At 40.0% G+C, this 17,977-nt stretch overlaps 1 protein-coding gene across 1 annotated transcript in view; it reads right to left on the reverse strand.

The window, feature by feature from the left end:
• POU6F2 (POU class 6 homeobox 2) overlaps nt 1-17,977 on the reverse strand; it is a 501,377-nt gene that overhangs the window by 262,281 nt on the left and 221,119 nt on the right. Inside the window, exons 3-4 of the mRNA XM_055590763.1 lie at nt 3,397-3,485; nt 130-358 (exon numbers count right to left, since the gene is read on the reverse strand). Of these exons, the coding sequence (XP_055446738.1) occupies nt 130-358; nt 3,397-3,485 (318 nt within the window). The remainder of the gene's footprint in view (nt 1-129; nt 359-3,396; nt 3,486-17,977) is intronic.

The raw sequence follows: 17,977 nt of genomic DNA on the forward strand, positions 1-17,977 counted from the left end.
ATAAACCTTCCATTGCCTTTATGGTGAAAGCAACTTTAAACCACATTCAACATTCAGAGCACTTGTCCACTATAGAGAACAGGGGTCAGTGGATAACACCCTATAGGACACAGAGACACAGTGGGTTACCTTGTAGATTTTGCAATGGCAGAGTCATAATGCCTCCGGCTGCAGCAGCTGCTACCAGCCCTTGGATGTTGGTGAGATTCGCAGTAGGCAGTGTGAGGACCAATCCTTGCTGCCCCCCTAGCTGTCCGGCCATGTTGAAGGGGATGAGGATAGGCTGGTTGAGGGCCGGCGTGCCTCCGGGCATCACACCAGCAACTGCAGAGGCTAACTGCTGTGCTGTCAGAAGTGGCTGCAAGGGAACAGACAATCCCAGCTCATTTTCCAGTGGAACTAAGATATGGGCTTTTAGAGCATTTTTCTTCCACTTAAGCTCCATCAGAAAGTTCCTGAACAAGTAGCAAAGAAACAAGTCCTATTCCAGAGAAAATGAGTGACTTATATAAAAAAAAATCAAAATTGTATTTCATTAATTTTTTGGAAACTTTTATTTGGTTTGGAAAGCACAAATATATTTCAAAGTAATACTCTACATTTATATATTATTCTTTAAATGGATTTTCACTTACATATTTTCTTCCAATGAACCCTGCTCTTATATATCTGAAACTCTCTGTTAACTTATTCTGCTGTTTCAAAAAGAACTCATTAGAATCAGTGGAATTTGTTGATTCAAAAAGAGCAATGAAATACTATTTTCATTTATTACATTAGCAAAAAATGCAAAAGATTTACCCAAAGCTGGTAAATCTATAGTGACATCACTGTTTGGATTTAGGACATGTGGACTGGCATAAGCCTTTTGGAAAGCAAAAGTTTGAAAATCTGTATCAAGAGCTACAAAAATATTCATCCTCTTTTGACTCAGAAAATATTCCTGGGATATATTTCTGAAGATATAATTTTTTAAAAAAGATAAATGAAAATATGCATTACATTTAAAAATACATAAATGTTGAAAAAGTTTGTTACAGTACTAAACATGTTAAGATATTACATAGTCTTTAAAATGGGTCATTCTGACATCTCTAGAAAAATAGAAAATATTTATGAGAATATATAAAATAAATGGATAATAATTAAGTAAATGATTAAGAAATCACTACTAAAATGGTAAAATTACACATTACACATGTATAATGACAAGATCTAAAAAGGAATATAGGAAAACAAAGACATTTGATGAGGATAAATTTTAAAAGCTTTAAAAAATTTCTTTGGCTATTATGCTAATATTCTTTGTCCAGTTAAAACAACACTAAAAACACATATTTATATCCACTACTTATCCAACAGCCATTGTTTGACATGGCAAGGCAGCCGCACAGGTGTGGAATTCTCAGCACCAGATTTATCTGAGCTCAGGTGTGAGCACAGGTGCGGCTCTTCAGGATGACTGACGAGTAGGAAAGACTCCTTGAGCAACCAGACCAGATAACCAGAGGGTGATATATGGGACTTTCATTGCACCCCTGAAGGAGCAATGGACCTAATTCCATGCTCATTTTTCTTCTAGAGGAACCAATAAAAAATTCTCATTGGGGAGTTTCAACTTTTTTGTTTTTAACGCAGTATGATTCTATAAAGTAAAAGGTAAGCATAGTACAAAGCCCAATGCATAATAGCCAGACATGATTCTAACATATATTAACTCTGATGTCCTACCAATGACATATGAGAGTTAGTAACATGCTCAAAGTTACATACTCAGAGAAGTGGGGTCGGGGGTTTCAGATCCAGCCAGGATATTCCAGAGCCCATACCTTACTCCCCTCTCCATACACAGAACAGATTTGGAGAAGTGGGGTGGCTTTATCTCAAGCATGGTGGGGAGAGCTGGGCCCACTTTCTGGTTATTCCCTAAAGTCACCCCTCAAGAGCCCTTCCAGAGAGCCCTCTGAAGAAGCACTGGAACCCCATGTACCCTGGTTTTAGAACCACTCCTCTGAACTCCACGGGACTAGTACCTAATACATCTGCTAGACTTCGCTAAATTCTCACAAAGTAACTGTGCCTCTCTTTAAAAGTTACACTAAAAGACAAAATAAACATTTTTTTAGGAATAAGTACAAAACGATAAGCTGATCTTCAGACTGCTGATGTCATATTGCTGCCAATAGTAATACCAGGATGAGAGGGTAGGCAAACAGGCAGTATCAGACCGTGTACAGGCCACAGATGTGGTTGATGCAGCCTGTAGCATTTTTAAAAATTGAGTTCATGGGATTACAGCAGGGCATGTACTCTTAGCTTGTCCCAGTGTCTCTCGCTTCTCACTGGGTGTGTTGTGCTCTGTTTCTAACCTGAGGCCTTAGAGTTGTTACACTTGGTATGGCCACACACACACACACACACAATGTCACAAGCATGAAATTAGAAAGGGCATGACCAAAAGAAGTTAGTTTCTGAGACGCCCAGTAAAATTCCCTCTGGGCTCCATCAGAGTTCAGGCATCTCCCCAGGATTTCTGTCTGGAGCACAGAGGCATCCATGCTCTGAGATGGATATTGGAATCTGAGGCCACAGGGAGATGTGATGGCAGCTGGAATAAGAAAGTCAAGACCAACTTAAGCTCTAAACATGGGTTTTCAAGCTTTGCTTGGACTGATGAGCCCCAAAATGCTGAAAGTGACTCATTTTCAGGAAAAACTATCACAGCCAAAGAGGGAGAAAGGCTCAAGGATCAGCTTCTTTTTCCATAAAAGTGGGTGAACTCTAAGAGCTTCACACTAAAGGACAGAGATTTTTTTAAAAAAAATGCCCAGCCTTTTATAATTGCGTTCTACATCTTCATATAACCACACCAGGCGGCAAAAAACAAATATTGGACTTTAAAAAATAATGAATGTATTTCTTTATTAATGCAGGAGCTATATGTGATGTACAATATTGTCAAACCCAATAAGCTGAACTTGCATTAAAATTGCATTAACTTTTTTATATTAAATCATGTCTTGTATTTCAAAAAACAGCTATGGTAAGGTTGAAATAACTTAATTTTCTTCACACTCCAGTCATTAAAGTTTTACTTTCCAGAAAACTGGATGGTAACCAACAGCACAACTGTAGTGGGTTTTAAGAAAAAAAAGTTTCCAAATGATTAAAATCAACATCCCCTTGAAAAAGAAAAGAGTTCTGCTAACACATTCTTTTTTCTTGATGGTATTTCATAAATAATGTAGTCATACAGCTTCCCATACAAAAATTTATCACCATCTTTGCTCTGTTGGAGTTAATTGGTTTTAATTCATTCTTATTTTATTTGTTTGGTTACTTATACGGTTAAACCATCGGAAATGCAGCCAAATGCAGCAGTTGAAAGATACTGACCTGTGGTCCAACTGGGAAAGGGGGGTGGGTCTGACTGGCCTGGTGTTCAGGAGTGCCTGGGTCTGACAGTGCTGGATTTCCTCTGGCCCCTGGAATTCAAAAGAGAAGTGCGCCCTTAATATAAAATCCACCCTGGGAACTTCACATGACCCCATTTTCCTGTGATGTCACATAACATTAAGGCACAGATGATATGCCAGAGTGCTTTATCAATAGCTCCAGAGCTCAAATCACTTGTCAACTGCATACATTATGCTAACAGACATTCGGGATGGACAAAGTCATTCCAGGAGGGACAAGGCCGTGACAGCAGAGAAAATGACACCATCATCCGTCGTGCTAATAGGCTTGCATTATACATCAGCTTGCAGGGGGTGTGCCAACGCGGCCCCTGTGTGCGAAACTGCATCCTTTATGCACAGGCGGGCAACACCTAATCTAATTTCCCAAAGCCAGGGAAAGTCTGATCTCAGACATGACCAAGCACATCTATATTATCCCTTAACATGGCTTCATACGCTTAAGCTCTTTCTCCATAATACTTCAGACACTGAATCTCATGGATACATTTTCCAGAAAACAAGACCTTTTCCTTTTTTAAATTGAATTATAGTTGATGCACAATATTGTATTAATTTCAGGTGTACAGAACAGTGATTCAGTTATATTTATATATATATATATATATATATATATATATATGTACATGTGTATATATGTTCTTTTTCCTTATAGGTTATTACAAGATACTGAGTACAGTTCCCTATGCTGTACAGAAGGTTCTTGTGGTGGCACTTAGGTCCTAAAAAGTACATGTGTCTCCTTAAGCAAATTTCCTCTGTGCTAACTGACCATCACCCTACCCTCAAGGAGCCCCATTGTGGTGAGCCTAGAACGTAACATATTTGTTTTGCTAGAATCCTGTTGGATGCTAAAGCATGGGAAACAAAATTCAATCAAAATAGCAGATCTTTCAAATCTTCTTAAGTCTTCTCTGAGTATGCTTATATGCTCTGTTTCAGGACCAACCAAAGAATGTGATATAGTGGCTACAATAATAAATACAGGAATAAATGTACAAGCAAACAAATAAATAAAGCTAGCAGCCATTTTTTAGGGTTCTTAGTTGGAAGCTTTTGTTTTCTTGGTGGTTGAAATCCAGTTCCAAGCCATCCTTAACAAGATCCTCTTTTCTGTTTGTCCTGTGAATAGCAAGTGGAAGACAATTCAAGCCCTGTTTACTGGCAGGCCATGGATGACCAAGAAGAGAAGATACGATTCTGTCACACTTATAAATTTTAAAGAAGGTATTATTGGCTCATTTAAAACGAATTCTTCTATATATTCTCCAAAGGGACAGACTTATAAATAATGGAAATGGGGAAAAAAATACTTCAGCGCATTAAGCTACAAATAAAATTGACTGCTACATATTATTCAATTGACTTCTATCTCCACAGCCATGTGTCAATCATAACAGCATTTTATAATAGGATTAAGCAATAAATGTGCAAAGCCATTATGCAGAAATCTGAAAATCTGATTAATTTGTAATATTTTTTTTGTGTGTGCAGAAAGTCAGGAATGGACATTGCTTGGGGAATACTTACAAGCATTCTATTGAAATTTCTAAATTGATTTGGAACAAACTAATAAAAACACAGACTTGCTGACATTTTATAAAGTGAATTCTGTCAAAATATGTTTGGCATTTTAATGATTGCTGTCATTTAATAACAAGGGTAAGATGACCCATCATAAGATGCCCACAATTTTCCCATAATGTGCAGGAGACCTTTCTTCTAAATTTTTTATATGTGATTTATTTATTATGCTTGAGTAGCAGGGCACTTTAAACTGGGAGGTGCATTATGCAGTGTAAATCTCACAACTTCAGTTCTTATACACTTAAGTCCTATTTTGCCTTCAAATTTTCAGTAGAGCTTTATCTTCTTTTATAGAGCTAACCAGATACCTAGTGATGATCAATTAGGTAAATTCTCAAATGGTTAAAAACCTCCTTTGATGCTTTTTATGAAGATGCTTTTAAAAATTGGTTTGTTCTTTATATTTTCCTGACATGGAGTTTTACATCTGACTGTAAGAAGGAAGTTTAAAATGCACAGAAAAAGAGAAAAATCTTTTTACACAATTTAAACATACATATCTTGAGTAGGGAGGGAACAAACCTCAGCCCTTGATTCACTCTCCTGTTGGAATGCTTGAACTATCTCATTTTCAGAAAGGAACAATGATTGCCGGCAGGACTTTTGGATGAAAATAGGAATGATCGCTGATGTTGATCATGTTGATGCTGATCGTATTATGATCATGATGTAAGTATGTTTCTTTCTTTATATCTTTAGCTCAAATTATCTGCAAACACATGCCTCGTTTTTATTTTGCAGTAATGACCTCAACATATCTTTATGCTTTTACATTAAACTCTCTTAAACCACATTCCCCAAAATACATATATCTTAATTAAAATTTTTTTTCTATACTGTGCCAGGCCCTTCTGTCTCATACTTCTTTCATCAGTTTGGGACCACTTTTTGATTCTGTTTCTAATGCACATCATGTAATGTTTGAGATCTGTCCCATTCAGGCACAGTGTCACAAGATGGTGTCTTTGTTACCCGTAACTTGACACAGATTACATTTGCTTACATTTTATTCTCTGTTGCTGGAGGCTCTCACCAGCGCACAGCAGCTTGTTTTGAGGCTGGTTATTCTCAAAAACCATGTTCAGTGCGGTCCAGGGCAATTCCACACAATTTCATGTGTAAAATGAAGTCTTTCACAGGCTCTAGAGAAGATTATGTATGCTCTTCTGCCTGGATCAAAAAATAATGTTTCTCCTTAATGCGCATCTTCATTTCCCCCAAACGTATGTATCACGCACAACCTTGCAGGACCATAAACTAATCAGTCTGGGTCATAAGGCAGCTCCCAAGTCAGGGGCCTTCTCAGAAGTCGGAGAGGGGATACAGCAGTCAGATTGAATAAATGACATTGGCTAAGGGTTTCAGAGAGATTTGAAGCAGGGCTCAGCTGTAAGTTAGCAGAGAATTTGAGGTTAGATATGGGCACAGATATGAAAACGTGAACTTAAATGGGTCGGGCAGGTTACTCCTGATCAGTCCCAGGAAATATGCTACCTCTCTGGAGATCAAAGAAGCACAGAAAGCTCTCTGTGGCCTGTTCTGAATTTAATAGTCTAGACTTTTCAGGCAGCAACTGTGAGATCCAGAAGGGCAAGGAGTGTGTTTGCTGGTTTAATGCTTTATGTCCAGCTCTTAATGTAGGTATCATTCACATTGATTGAATACTCACTCAATGGAAACAGAGGTTTGGCTTTTAATTGGGAACTGGTATAATTCCTTTAAAATAGGTATGGGCATCCACTTCTCTAGTTACTCTTGTTTAGCATCAATTTTGGAAATATCTCTAAATTATTAGCTTCTTGGTAAATTCAATCACAATTTCAATTTTTGTTTTGTTTTTTGCTTGTTTAATTTTATTGGAGTATAGAGTGTTGAGTAGAGTTCCCTGTGCTATACAGTACTTCCTTATCAGTTATATATTCTAGTTTAGATATTAAAAGCAGTTTGGTGGACAGGTTAAAAGCAAGGACTCTTAAATTTGAAACTCTATGGAGAAGGAAATGGCAACCCACTCCAGTACTCTTGCCTGGAAAATCCCGTGGATGGAGGAGCCTGGTGGACTGCAGTCCATGGGGTCGCAAAGAGTCAGAACTTAGTCTTGTTCAAAGACTAAGATCACTGTAACTACAGAATGGTGACGTTCCTAAGTGAAAGGGAGGAGTTGGAAAGGGAGCAGGGGGCTTGTGAAGGGCATATGAAATAAAAACCTGATTTCTTGTTTTCAAAAAAAAAAAAAAAATTTGAAACTCTACTTGGGTTGAGATTTAGCCTGGCCAGTTAACTATCTGTGTGAACTTGGCTGATTTTCCAGTTTCTTTGTGTGTATGCACCAATTTCTTCTTGCAAAAACCTGGGGAAATAATTCTATGTCTTTCATAGGGTTGCTATGGTGAGAATTAAATGAGCACATATATTTGTAAATATCTTAGAAAAGTGCATGTTTGTCACAAAATTGCTATTTCTCTTGACTGGTTATAAGATTTAATTTATATTCAATACAATATTTAATGTTATTTAATTTGCCCATCATATCTTCTTGCCCCAAGTCAACTCAATACATACTCCCATACCTACGTGTGCTGTCCCCATTAACTCACACCCCACCCTACCTGTGTGCTCTGTACCACTTGATAAATGTTTGGATCTGAACTAAACGGTCAGGTCTGCAAGAGCCTACGAAGAGAGATGTTCATCGATAATGCTTCCTTTGGTCCACGGTAACATGACCAGGTAATAGGGCACAAAGATATTGGCAATTTGCTCCCAAATTCTCACCAAGACCATAGCTTAGATCAAAAGTTCTTACCCAGGCCTGTGAATCAGAATTCTGTGTGGAGATTCCTGAATACATCCTTCATAAGGCTACTGACAGACTGTCTAAGAGGTGGCCAATGTGTACATTTTTATAAAACTATGCTGGTGATAGAAGACCACGGGAACACACAGTGGCTCAGATGCTGTCCAGGCAAGTCTGAATCTCTCTGTGCTGAGGATGTCATGTACAATCAGTTTTACAACTGCAGATGGGTCATCAGCCAGCATTACCCCCTTGGCCCTCCAAGTTCCTTTAGCTGAAGCATTCCTCCATTGCAACCCTGGTGGCATTCTAGCTTAGCAAGGGGACAATCCATGTCAGATGCACCTATTTTATAATGTTCATAGGTACCTCAAGGATTTTAAAACCTGATTTTAAAAGGGATCATAACATAAAATTTAAAATAGCTATATTCTATTTCTTATTTCTTTTGTAGCTTTATCAGATGCAATTAATGAATGTTGTTGACTGAAAAGCAAATGAATTAGTCTCCTATAACATTTACAGTTTGGGGTCTTCATTCAGTTTTTTTTTCCCATTGTCAAAATATATTAATGGGCTTTAATTTTTGAGTACCTAAAGTTAAAAATAATAAGATGATCAGGAAATAAAATAAAATAGCTATATAATAGGAGTCACTTCTCTAAATACAGGGATCCCTGATAGAAGTCTGCTAAGGAAAGGATAAGTCATAAATGTTGGAGACACTGAAAGACTGATCAGGAGTTTGGCTGAAATACCACAATAAAACTTAATTTTAATCTTTAGGATGCCTGCGTATCAGAGCACTGGTTCATTCAACACTACCTTTCCAGTGTTGGTCTTGTATCTAATATCTGCAAAGCTGCTGGCTGCTCTTTCTGCTCTAGAGGGCCTGGCCATCCACAGAACTGGGGAGGGGGGTGGTGATACCTCTTTAGTACCTTCTGGATTGAAGGAGTCTCAAAAATTGCATGCCTGCCCGCCCCCAAGTCAAGGTCAGAGTTCCTGAATGACCATCACTGCATTCCTTACAGCAAGTTAGCTTTGCTTTTGCAAATTAAAAAAAAAAAAGATTGTTTTGTATAATGATTTTTATTAACTGAGGCAAACAAGACTTAGTAAGTCTTAGCAATTCTAAGAGTAAAACAGATGTGCGCTCCAGAATAGAGGAGCAGATGGAGGAGAAAACAGAGTTGCATGTTTGAGTGGCTCATCAGAATACACCAGTTCCACTTTCTCCTCGGCCATCCCTTGAACATTCAGTTTATGAGATTCCCTGGCTAATGACCAATGCATTTTTTTTTTTTTTAATGAATCGGGTTCTTCAGAGGGAGAGTTTGGGTTTCTGTCTGTGATGCATTAGCACAAACATAATCACACGAAGGTCACAGGGATCCCTCAGCTTTTTCTGGCATTTATACCTTTCCTGCCCATTGTCTGCTGTTTTCACCAGGGAGTAAGGTGATGCAGAGGTTGCTTGTTATAAGACGGGTGGTTGAATGCATTATTATTTCATGTTGGGCATGTGAACTCAGCTAAGCAGGGCAGAAGCCCCCTCAAAATTAAACTTCCCTTTCTTTCAATTTCTTCAAGATTCCTAAATGCCAAGAGGGAGCGGAGGTTGTCTATAAACACCTTTCCAGAGCCATTGTTACTGTCTGCAATTTTTTTTATTGCCTGTCAAGTTTTCTTTAGGATACTGGTCACACATGTATTTATGTCCAGAACACTATACAGATCCCCAGTGGACATGGAGACTCTAAAGTAATAAGCCGCACTTGAAAAATCTAACATTTATTAATTCACACAGGGTTTGCACATTTTTGCAAGTTCTGTTGTCAAGTACTTGTAACTTCACCCACTGAGGGAGGCAAGGAGAACAGTAAATGTCCATGACATTAATGGGAAGAATGGATCCCTTTAGTCTGTTAGCAGGTGACTTATCTGGCCTTTGGTGGTAGGAAATCCAGTTATCTTTGAGTGAGGGATCTAGATTCTTCATGGTTTTAAAAGCTATATTTATGTAAAGGCTGTACAAAAGCATGAAAAGTTAAACAGAGATTCAAGATATCCAGTTAAAGGAGAACAAGAAACCCTACAAATCCCTTTTTTGGACTTGACTATCTGAAGATGCTTTTGTAATATCTATCAAAATTATTCAATAATTGCTTCAGTCCTCCATGTAGACTTACTCCATGTGTGCTCTGGAAACCTTTACAGACATTTTTTTCCCTCTCAAAATTTCCTAAATCTCCCTTCAGTCTTCGTTCAACAATTTTTTACCATTTATTTTCACATCCATCTCATAAAAGCAGAGCTGAACTCCTGTGATATCCAGGCCAATAAAGTTCTCAATTTCTGCAAATGCTTCCTCTCAGAAAAAAGATGAAAAAAGAGACAGTCATCAAATATACTTAAGCAAAATTCCACAACACACTGTTGGCACGTGGAGAGCCTTGGGGTACGGATTATCCCTTGAGCACTGCTGTCTCTACAAGAGTATAGATTCTTTCAGGGCAAAGACTCTTTCTCACTCCCCTTTGTATCTGCTGCAGGCCAGCTCTGGGCTTGGAATGTATGTATGCTCCTATGTATGTATGTATATAGGTATGTTGGTGTTTAGGTGTGTGGTTCCTAAAGTGAAGAAGATGTGTATCAACATGTGCTGGAACAATTTAAAAACAGATTTTAAGACACCTGAAAATGATCTGTCTCATTTTAAAAATGTCTTTCCTGATCTAAGAAGCTTTACTAACTTCAACACCTTTTTGCCAATAAGTGGCCACTTCCTCTGGAAAGGTCACTCCTAAGGGGTCATGCTCAACACGGCACTGGACTCAGGGATGATGTCCTTGCTCTCAACCTACTGAGGGGGTCCTGGCACAGCCCCTCGGACACGAAGGTTGTGTCCATCCTGTGTTTCAGCATCCATCTAGGGAGTTGGTTTCCGTGCTTAGGAGGGCTGCCTACATAATTTACGGTGTTCAATGCCAAATGCAAAGGCAAGTCCCTAGCCTGGGGCTGAGAAGTCAATCTCCCCCTTCCTTAATCCATGGCAGATGGGTAAACCCAAGGGATTGCAATCTCCACTGGGATGCATTGGACACCTGGTTTGTGGTGGGTTGCATGTTGATTGTATGACTCTCCCCACACCTGAGCCCAGATCTCCAAAAAGGGCAGAAGTGTGAGGGCGACAGTTACACTCCAGCTTTCAGGGTTCCCAGGGCACCAGGCCAGAGAGCAGGTGGCTGAGAACTGCTGTGTGCTGGGGAGGTGGGGCATAGTGGCTGGACCCCCAGAGCTCCAAGCTTCCCGGCGTCCCACCCATGTTCTTGTTGTCCCGTTGGACCTGACTCACAAAACACAATTTCAAAGATAAATTATTAAGAATTTCAAGATGGTGACCTCAGAGCATTAAGTTCCAAACATGGGGCCCTGCTGGGTGCTGAGATGCATGTGCCTGCGATGGCTGATGGCCCATGAAGCAGGCCCTGCCCAAGGGACCTTCTTGTCAAAGGTCTTTAAATTTTGAAAATTGCATGTAAACTTACAACTGCTTTGAGGGCCATTTTCCAAATCAGCACAAATTCTGATAAGAGTGTTTGCGTCCCCAGAGGAACTTAGACATGGCTTTTTTCTCCCCCCAAAAAGACTGAATTCACAAATCAGCATGTTATTATCAATGACCATGTAAATATACCATTTGGTGGAAAATTAAGATAAAATTTTGCTTAGTTTTCTATCAGTTCTCAGTAACTATCCCTAAAACGGGGAGACAGGGCATGAATTCCTTAAAGGAGAAATCATAGAGAAGATGTATTTTCTCAGTTGCAGACCCATCTTACTAACAGTGTTATACTTTCACTAACAAAAGACAGATTTTTTCCCTTCCTGCCCAGTTGTCAAGTTTGATGACAAGGAAATGAGATCAAGACACTCTGAGGTGGAATCACTGGCCTAGTTTTAAAGGTCGCCTGGGTTACCTACCCATGGTAAAATATGCATGAATTACTGAGAACTAACCTTAAATATGCTTGAACTGGTCCAAGCTGATAATTTGCTTTAAAATTTTGGTGCAAGCTTACATGAAGAGTGTGTGTATGTGTGTGTGTGTGTGTGTGCACACACGTGTGCATGTGTGCACGCATGTGCTAGGGTGGAGATGAGGCAGAAGGGTGGGAAACTAGTCCATTTTTCTTGCCATCGTCACAGTACAAGTGGTACGGTCAGAAGTCGCTATGGTTCTTTTTGCAATAGCCCTGCCTCCAGCCCTTACAGCAACTCTTGGGTTTGTTTCTAATATCTGCAAGGCTTTCCTTGCAGCTACCCTGACCTACAGACCTGCCCCATCAAAAGTCTCAATGAGTTTTTAAACTGTTTTCAGTATATTAAGGTTCTTAGGTGAGGAGCCCCCAAGATGGGCAGACCTTAGGAACACTGTGGATCCAGTTCCAGACCACCATAACAAAGCAAATAATGCAATAAAGCAATTCACACAATTTTCGGGGGTTTCCCAGTGCATATAAAAGTTATTCTGACACTATACTGTAGCCCATTAAGTATGAGATAGTATTAAGTCTAAGAAATGTATACATTGTAATTTTAAAATACTTATAAAAATGCTGACCATCATCTGATAACACAGGGTAGCCACAGATCTTCAATTTGTAAAGAAATGCAATGACTGTGAAGCATATTAAAGCACCATAAAACAAGGTGTGCCTGTAGATACTTGGACCCCAAGTCTGAGAAGGAGATGAGGGTGAAATAGAGGGAGCTATGTTGTGGTTACACGAGTTCAAACTCCTGGCTCAGACAGAAGTCAGGTGGAAACCACAATGATGTATGGGTTCCCTCTTCTCCAGACCTACATGCCTTCCAGAGGTCTGAACTCTGCACAACCTTTCAGCAGCAAGAAGGCTGCTGAACTGACATTCAGAATATGATTTAACCATGAGCCACGATGGAAGAAATCATTTTTTCAATTGGAAATGATGGCCTCTGGGTGCAGTCGCTTCTGATAACACATGATGTACAAGATCTCAGAGACCCTCAGTACAGTAAGCGCGTGGCCCTAGATCCACAGTGACTGCGAAGAGCAGGTGATCAGATCATCACAGACTGTTCACTTTCCCAGACTGAGGTTTAACGGGGCAGTCCAATTAAAGCATCCAATTAATGATTGTGAGAATAGAAAGATCTCAACATTTCATTTTGCCAAGTACAAATATTTTTTAAATTGCTACTTACTCTCATGATCTGACAATACACACATTTTAAAGCCTTTTTCCCACCCCCAAAGGGTGTATTCTCCGATTAAAGGAAAATCCTTTAAATTGAAGCAATTCAGATTAATGAAAAACTCATTGTATTGGACATTTTGTCCCATTCTCCCTTTGTCCTGTGTCTGCTTTGTTGCAGAGGGACACTGGTCTGTCCGAAAGCATTCAGGAGCTTCTGGGTGACCTGGTAGGATTTGAGGAGTCATAGCAGCTCTCTCTTTTCACTCCTCCAGGCATAAGAAATGTCTGACCAACTCCCAAAATGTTTCTTCTTTTCAATAAATAATTCTTTTGCCTTGATCATTTTATAGAGATATTGGTATAATTTGCTTGACATATAAAGTTCTATGTGCCAAGTAATACATTATTTACACACATATATATGTATAATTAACCCTTGGGTTTCCCTGGTGGCTCAGATGGTAAAGAATCTACCTGCAATGTGGGAGACCCGGGTTTGATTCCTGGGTCGGGAAGATCCCCTGGAGGAGGGAATGGCAACCTTGTCCAGTATTCTTCCCTGGAGAATCCCATGGACAGAGGAACCTGGCAGGTTATAGTCCATCAGGTCACAAAGAGTCCAACACGACTGAGCGAATAAGCAGCAGCATTAACCCTTATGTGTGCATGTGTGTGTGCTCATTCACTTCAGTCGTGTCCGACTCTTTGTGACTCTATGGACTGTACCCCGCCAGGCTCCTTTGTCCTCTGGATTCTCTAGGCAAGAATACTGGAGTGGGTTGCCATGCCCTCCTGCAGGGGATTTTCCCCACCCAGGGATCAAACCCACACCTCCTGTATTTCCTGCATTGAAGGCGGATTCTTTACCCACTGGGCCACCTGGGAAACCCATTAACCCTTATAATAACCCTATAGGGTGCTTATGATTATTATGTCCATTTGTACAGGATACTAAGGTTTATAGAGGGTAACTCACTGCTATGTACATACCTAATTAGTGACAGTTGTTGTTGTTCAGTTACTAAGTCATGTCCAACTCTTTTGCAAGCCCATGGACTGTAGCCCACCAGGTTCCTCTGTCCATGGGATTTCCCAGGCAAGAATACTGGAGTGGGATGCCATTTCTTTCTCCAGGGGATCTTCCTGGGCCAGGGATTGAATTCTTGCCTCTTGCATCATTAGGTGGATTCTTTACCTCTGAGCCACCTCAGAAGCCAGTTAGTGACACAGACGTGACTATATCCCAGGCTATCTGATTGATGGAAAGCCCACATCTGTATCAGCTAGACTACTCCACTGGTCAAATATTTTATAATAGCTAGAATCCATGGAGTACTTACTTTAGGCCAGACACTTTGTTTAGTATTTTGTATACATTTTCTCATTAAATCTCCAAAGAAGACCTGTGTTACAGGATTATCATTCCCCTTTCACAGATCTGGAAACTGAGGTTTAGACAGTTAAGCAACTCACCTCTGGCCACAGTTAGTGAATTTGAAATCGGGATTTGAACCCAATTCCATATGACTCCAAGACTTACACTACCCTATAAATCACATGAAATGTCTCAGAGAGACAGAACACAATAAATCCCAACGTCGTGATAGAAACCGTATTCGGGGGATATTTTCTTCTGTACCTAGTGGACCCCGGCTCCAGAGACCTCTAGGTACCCGGTCTGGGAGGTGGGTGATGGAAAAAAGAAAATGGAACAGAGTGAGGGAGAGCGACTTCCACCAGAGAAGTCCAGTGACTTCCATAGGTCTTTCCTGTGTCCCATTTGTTCCTAGATATATCCTGACAAGTTCCTAAGAAGCATCCCAATCTACTTTAAAATAATGTTCATAATCAGCAAAAAGACAGCTGCATTTAGTTTAGGATCTCCGTATTCAAGATGTGATCGCTGGACCAGCAGCATCAGTATCTCCTGGGACCTTGCTAAGAAACCGGACCTGCAGGTCTCAGTCCATCCAGGGTCTCAGACTCCCTGAATCAGAACCTGCCTTGAAAGAAAATCCCCAGGTGATTCATACTCACAAGAAAGTGTGAGAAGCACTGGTTTTGAGTTTATAACTCCTTTCCTGCCTTCTTCCTCCCCTCCCTCCCTCCTACTTTCCTCCCTTCCTTCCTCCCCAACTTCCTTCCTTCATTCCCTTGGGTGGCATTTGAAGTGTAACTGCACGTAAAACGCCCACCTTTTAGCAGACATTGGCAGTGGACTGTTACATCCTCTCTCACGGAAGCTGGGCGGGGACAGGTGAGAACGCAGGGAAAGCAAACATTCCAGAGACACACTCTCTCACAGTAATAACCCCGGAGCACATCTCACCCTCTGCAACCCGGTGGGAGGACTCCCAGTGAAGAGGTTCACAGCGGGAAGAGTTGCTCCTACATTCTTAAAGGGAAGCATATTTGTCCTTTTTAAAACACAACAAAACTGATGCCAGATGTAGCCCAATATCCTCGCTCTGTGATTTATGGCAATTTTCCTGACACTTTCTCTTTCCATATCCATATCTTTGCTTTTCCATTTGTGAGGTTCCGTGAAGATAAGAGTCTGCCTCTCCATTTCAGTTATTTACTCTCAGAACAGCACATTCTTTGCAAAAGTAGCCAGAGCACTGCTTTTAAAAAGGGGGAATAAAAATTTTAAACCCCTTAAAGCTGAAATAAAACTGCATTTCCACACAGATACTCCAAAAGGGTAGCATTTGCGATCATTCTTGCGTGCAACTAAAGACTGGTGAAAGTGGGGTCATTTAGAACCCAGCAAAGGACAGGAAGGAAATACCCTGGAGGAATTACATTGCATGAAATTGTAGCATCACACCTAGTTAGCAAGCCCTTACAGTAATGGAGCTTCTATGACAGCATGACAACACAAGATTGGGCAGGAAGAAAAGGAGGTTGCACAACTCACTGTACAGATTGCTAAGTGCTGCCAAAGCTTTGGCATGGGCCAACAAAACACTGCCCCTGTAATAATATGAAGTAGATCCAGAATATGGAGACTCAAATTAATGACCCATCAATAGATTGTTGGTTAGATTTCTGCCCCTTGAGAATTGGTTATAAAAAACCGAACAGTCAAACAACTAGTCCAATTCATGTGTCTCTGACCATTTTTCTCTCACTTAGCCTATTTATTTCTTAGCATTACTGTAATTGAAAAAGTATCTATTGCTAAAAGATGCTATTAACTTGAGTGCATTCATAGAGTGTTCTATCACTAATAGATTTAGGTCATATTCTTTCATCCTTTTAGCAAAGCATTATTTTGTTGTCCTCTTGTTCTGAAGATTTTGCTCCACTTAAAGTCAAATAGAACAAAAGCTTCACAGAACTTGTTCAGATTGTTTTTTAGCATTATTTTAACTCCATTACATGACAGGATCAAATGTGTAGCGATTTCCATTTGCTATATTAACTTATTTTTGGATCTATGTCAGAGCTCATATTATACAAATATGTCTACGAAACATGACTTGGACTCAGATGATAATAGCAAGGTTTTAAGTCCAAATACTTTAAAAACTCAACTTCTCGAGCTTACATTTGGCTTTACAATGGTAGTTAGTCTTTGAATTGAAGTAGAAAACAGAGCCAACCATTAACTACAATGGTGAAAAGGTGAAAGAGTGGAAGAAGAGCTGTCCAGTCATTTAAAAATATATACCACATTTCATCAAATCTAGGATGCTACTGATATAAAATTCATGAATATTATATGTTCCACCAAGAACAAAAAAAAAAGCTGCCAGTTAAACCAAGACATGACACTGATTATAAGACACATCCCAATTTTTATCCTAAAATCTTCCCTTTAAGATGTCACATTAAAATATGAGGGAGAATGCTGTGTATCTCAGAATGAATAAAATGCATTAGTATTCATTGGCCTTAATATATCTATAAATTATGGCATAGAGAATCAGTTCAGTTCAGTTCATTTCAGTCACTCAGTTCTATCCAACTCTTTGTGACCCCATGGACTGCAGCATGCCAGGCTTCCCTGTCCATCACCAACTCCCAGAGTTTATTCAAACTTATGTCCATTGAGTCAGTGATGCCATCCAACCATCTCATCCTCTGTCGTCCCCTTCTCCTCCTGACTTCAATCATTCCCAGCATCAGGGTCTTTTCAAATGAGTCAGTTCTTCACATCAGATGGCCAAAATATTGGAGTTTCAGCTTCAGCATCAGTCCTTCCAATGAATGTTCAGGACTGATTTCATTTAGGATGGGCTAGTTGGATCTCCTTGCAGTCCAAGGGACTCTCAGGAGTCTTCTCTAACACCACAGTTCAAAAGCATCAATTCTTTGGCGCTCAGCTTTCTTTATAGTCCACTCACATCCATACATAACTACTGGAAAAACCAAAGCTTTGACTAGATGGACCTTTGCTGGCAAAGTAATGTCTGCTTTTTCATATGCTGTCTAGGTTGGTCATAACTTTTCTTTCAGTGAGCAAGTATCTTTTAATTTCATGGCTGAAGTCACCATCTGCAGTGATTTTGGAGCCTAAAAATATAATGTCCATCACTGTTTTCACTGTCTCCCCATCTATTTGCCATGAAGTGATGGGTCCGGATGCCATGATCTTAGTTTTCTGAATGTTGAGCCTCAAGCCAACTTTTTCACTCTCCTCTTTCACTTTCATCAAGAGGCTCTTTAGTTCTTCTTCGCTTTCTGCCATAAGGGTGGTGTCATCTGCATATCTGAGGTTATTGATATTTCTCCCGGCAAGCTTGATTCCAGCTTGTGCTTCATTCAGCCCAGCGCGTCTCATGTTGTACACTGCATATAAGTTAAATAAGCAGGGTGACAATATGCAGCCTTGACATACTCCTTTTCCTATTTGGAACCAGTCTGCT

This window comes from Bubalus kerabau, chromosome 8, assembly GCF_029407905.1.
Source record: "Bubalus kerabau isolate K-KA32 ecotype Philippines breed swamp buffalo chromosome 8, PCC_UOA_SB_1v2, whole genome shotgun sequence".
Taxonomy (NCBI): Eukaryota; Metazoa; Chordata; class Mammalia; order Artiodactyla; family Bovidae; genus Bubalus; species Bubalus kerabau.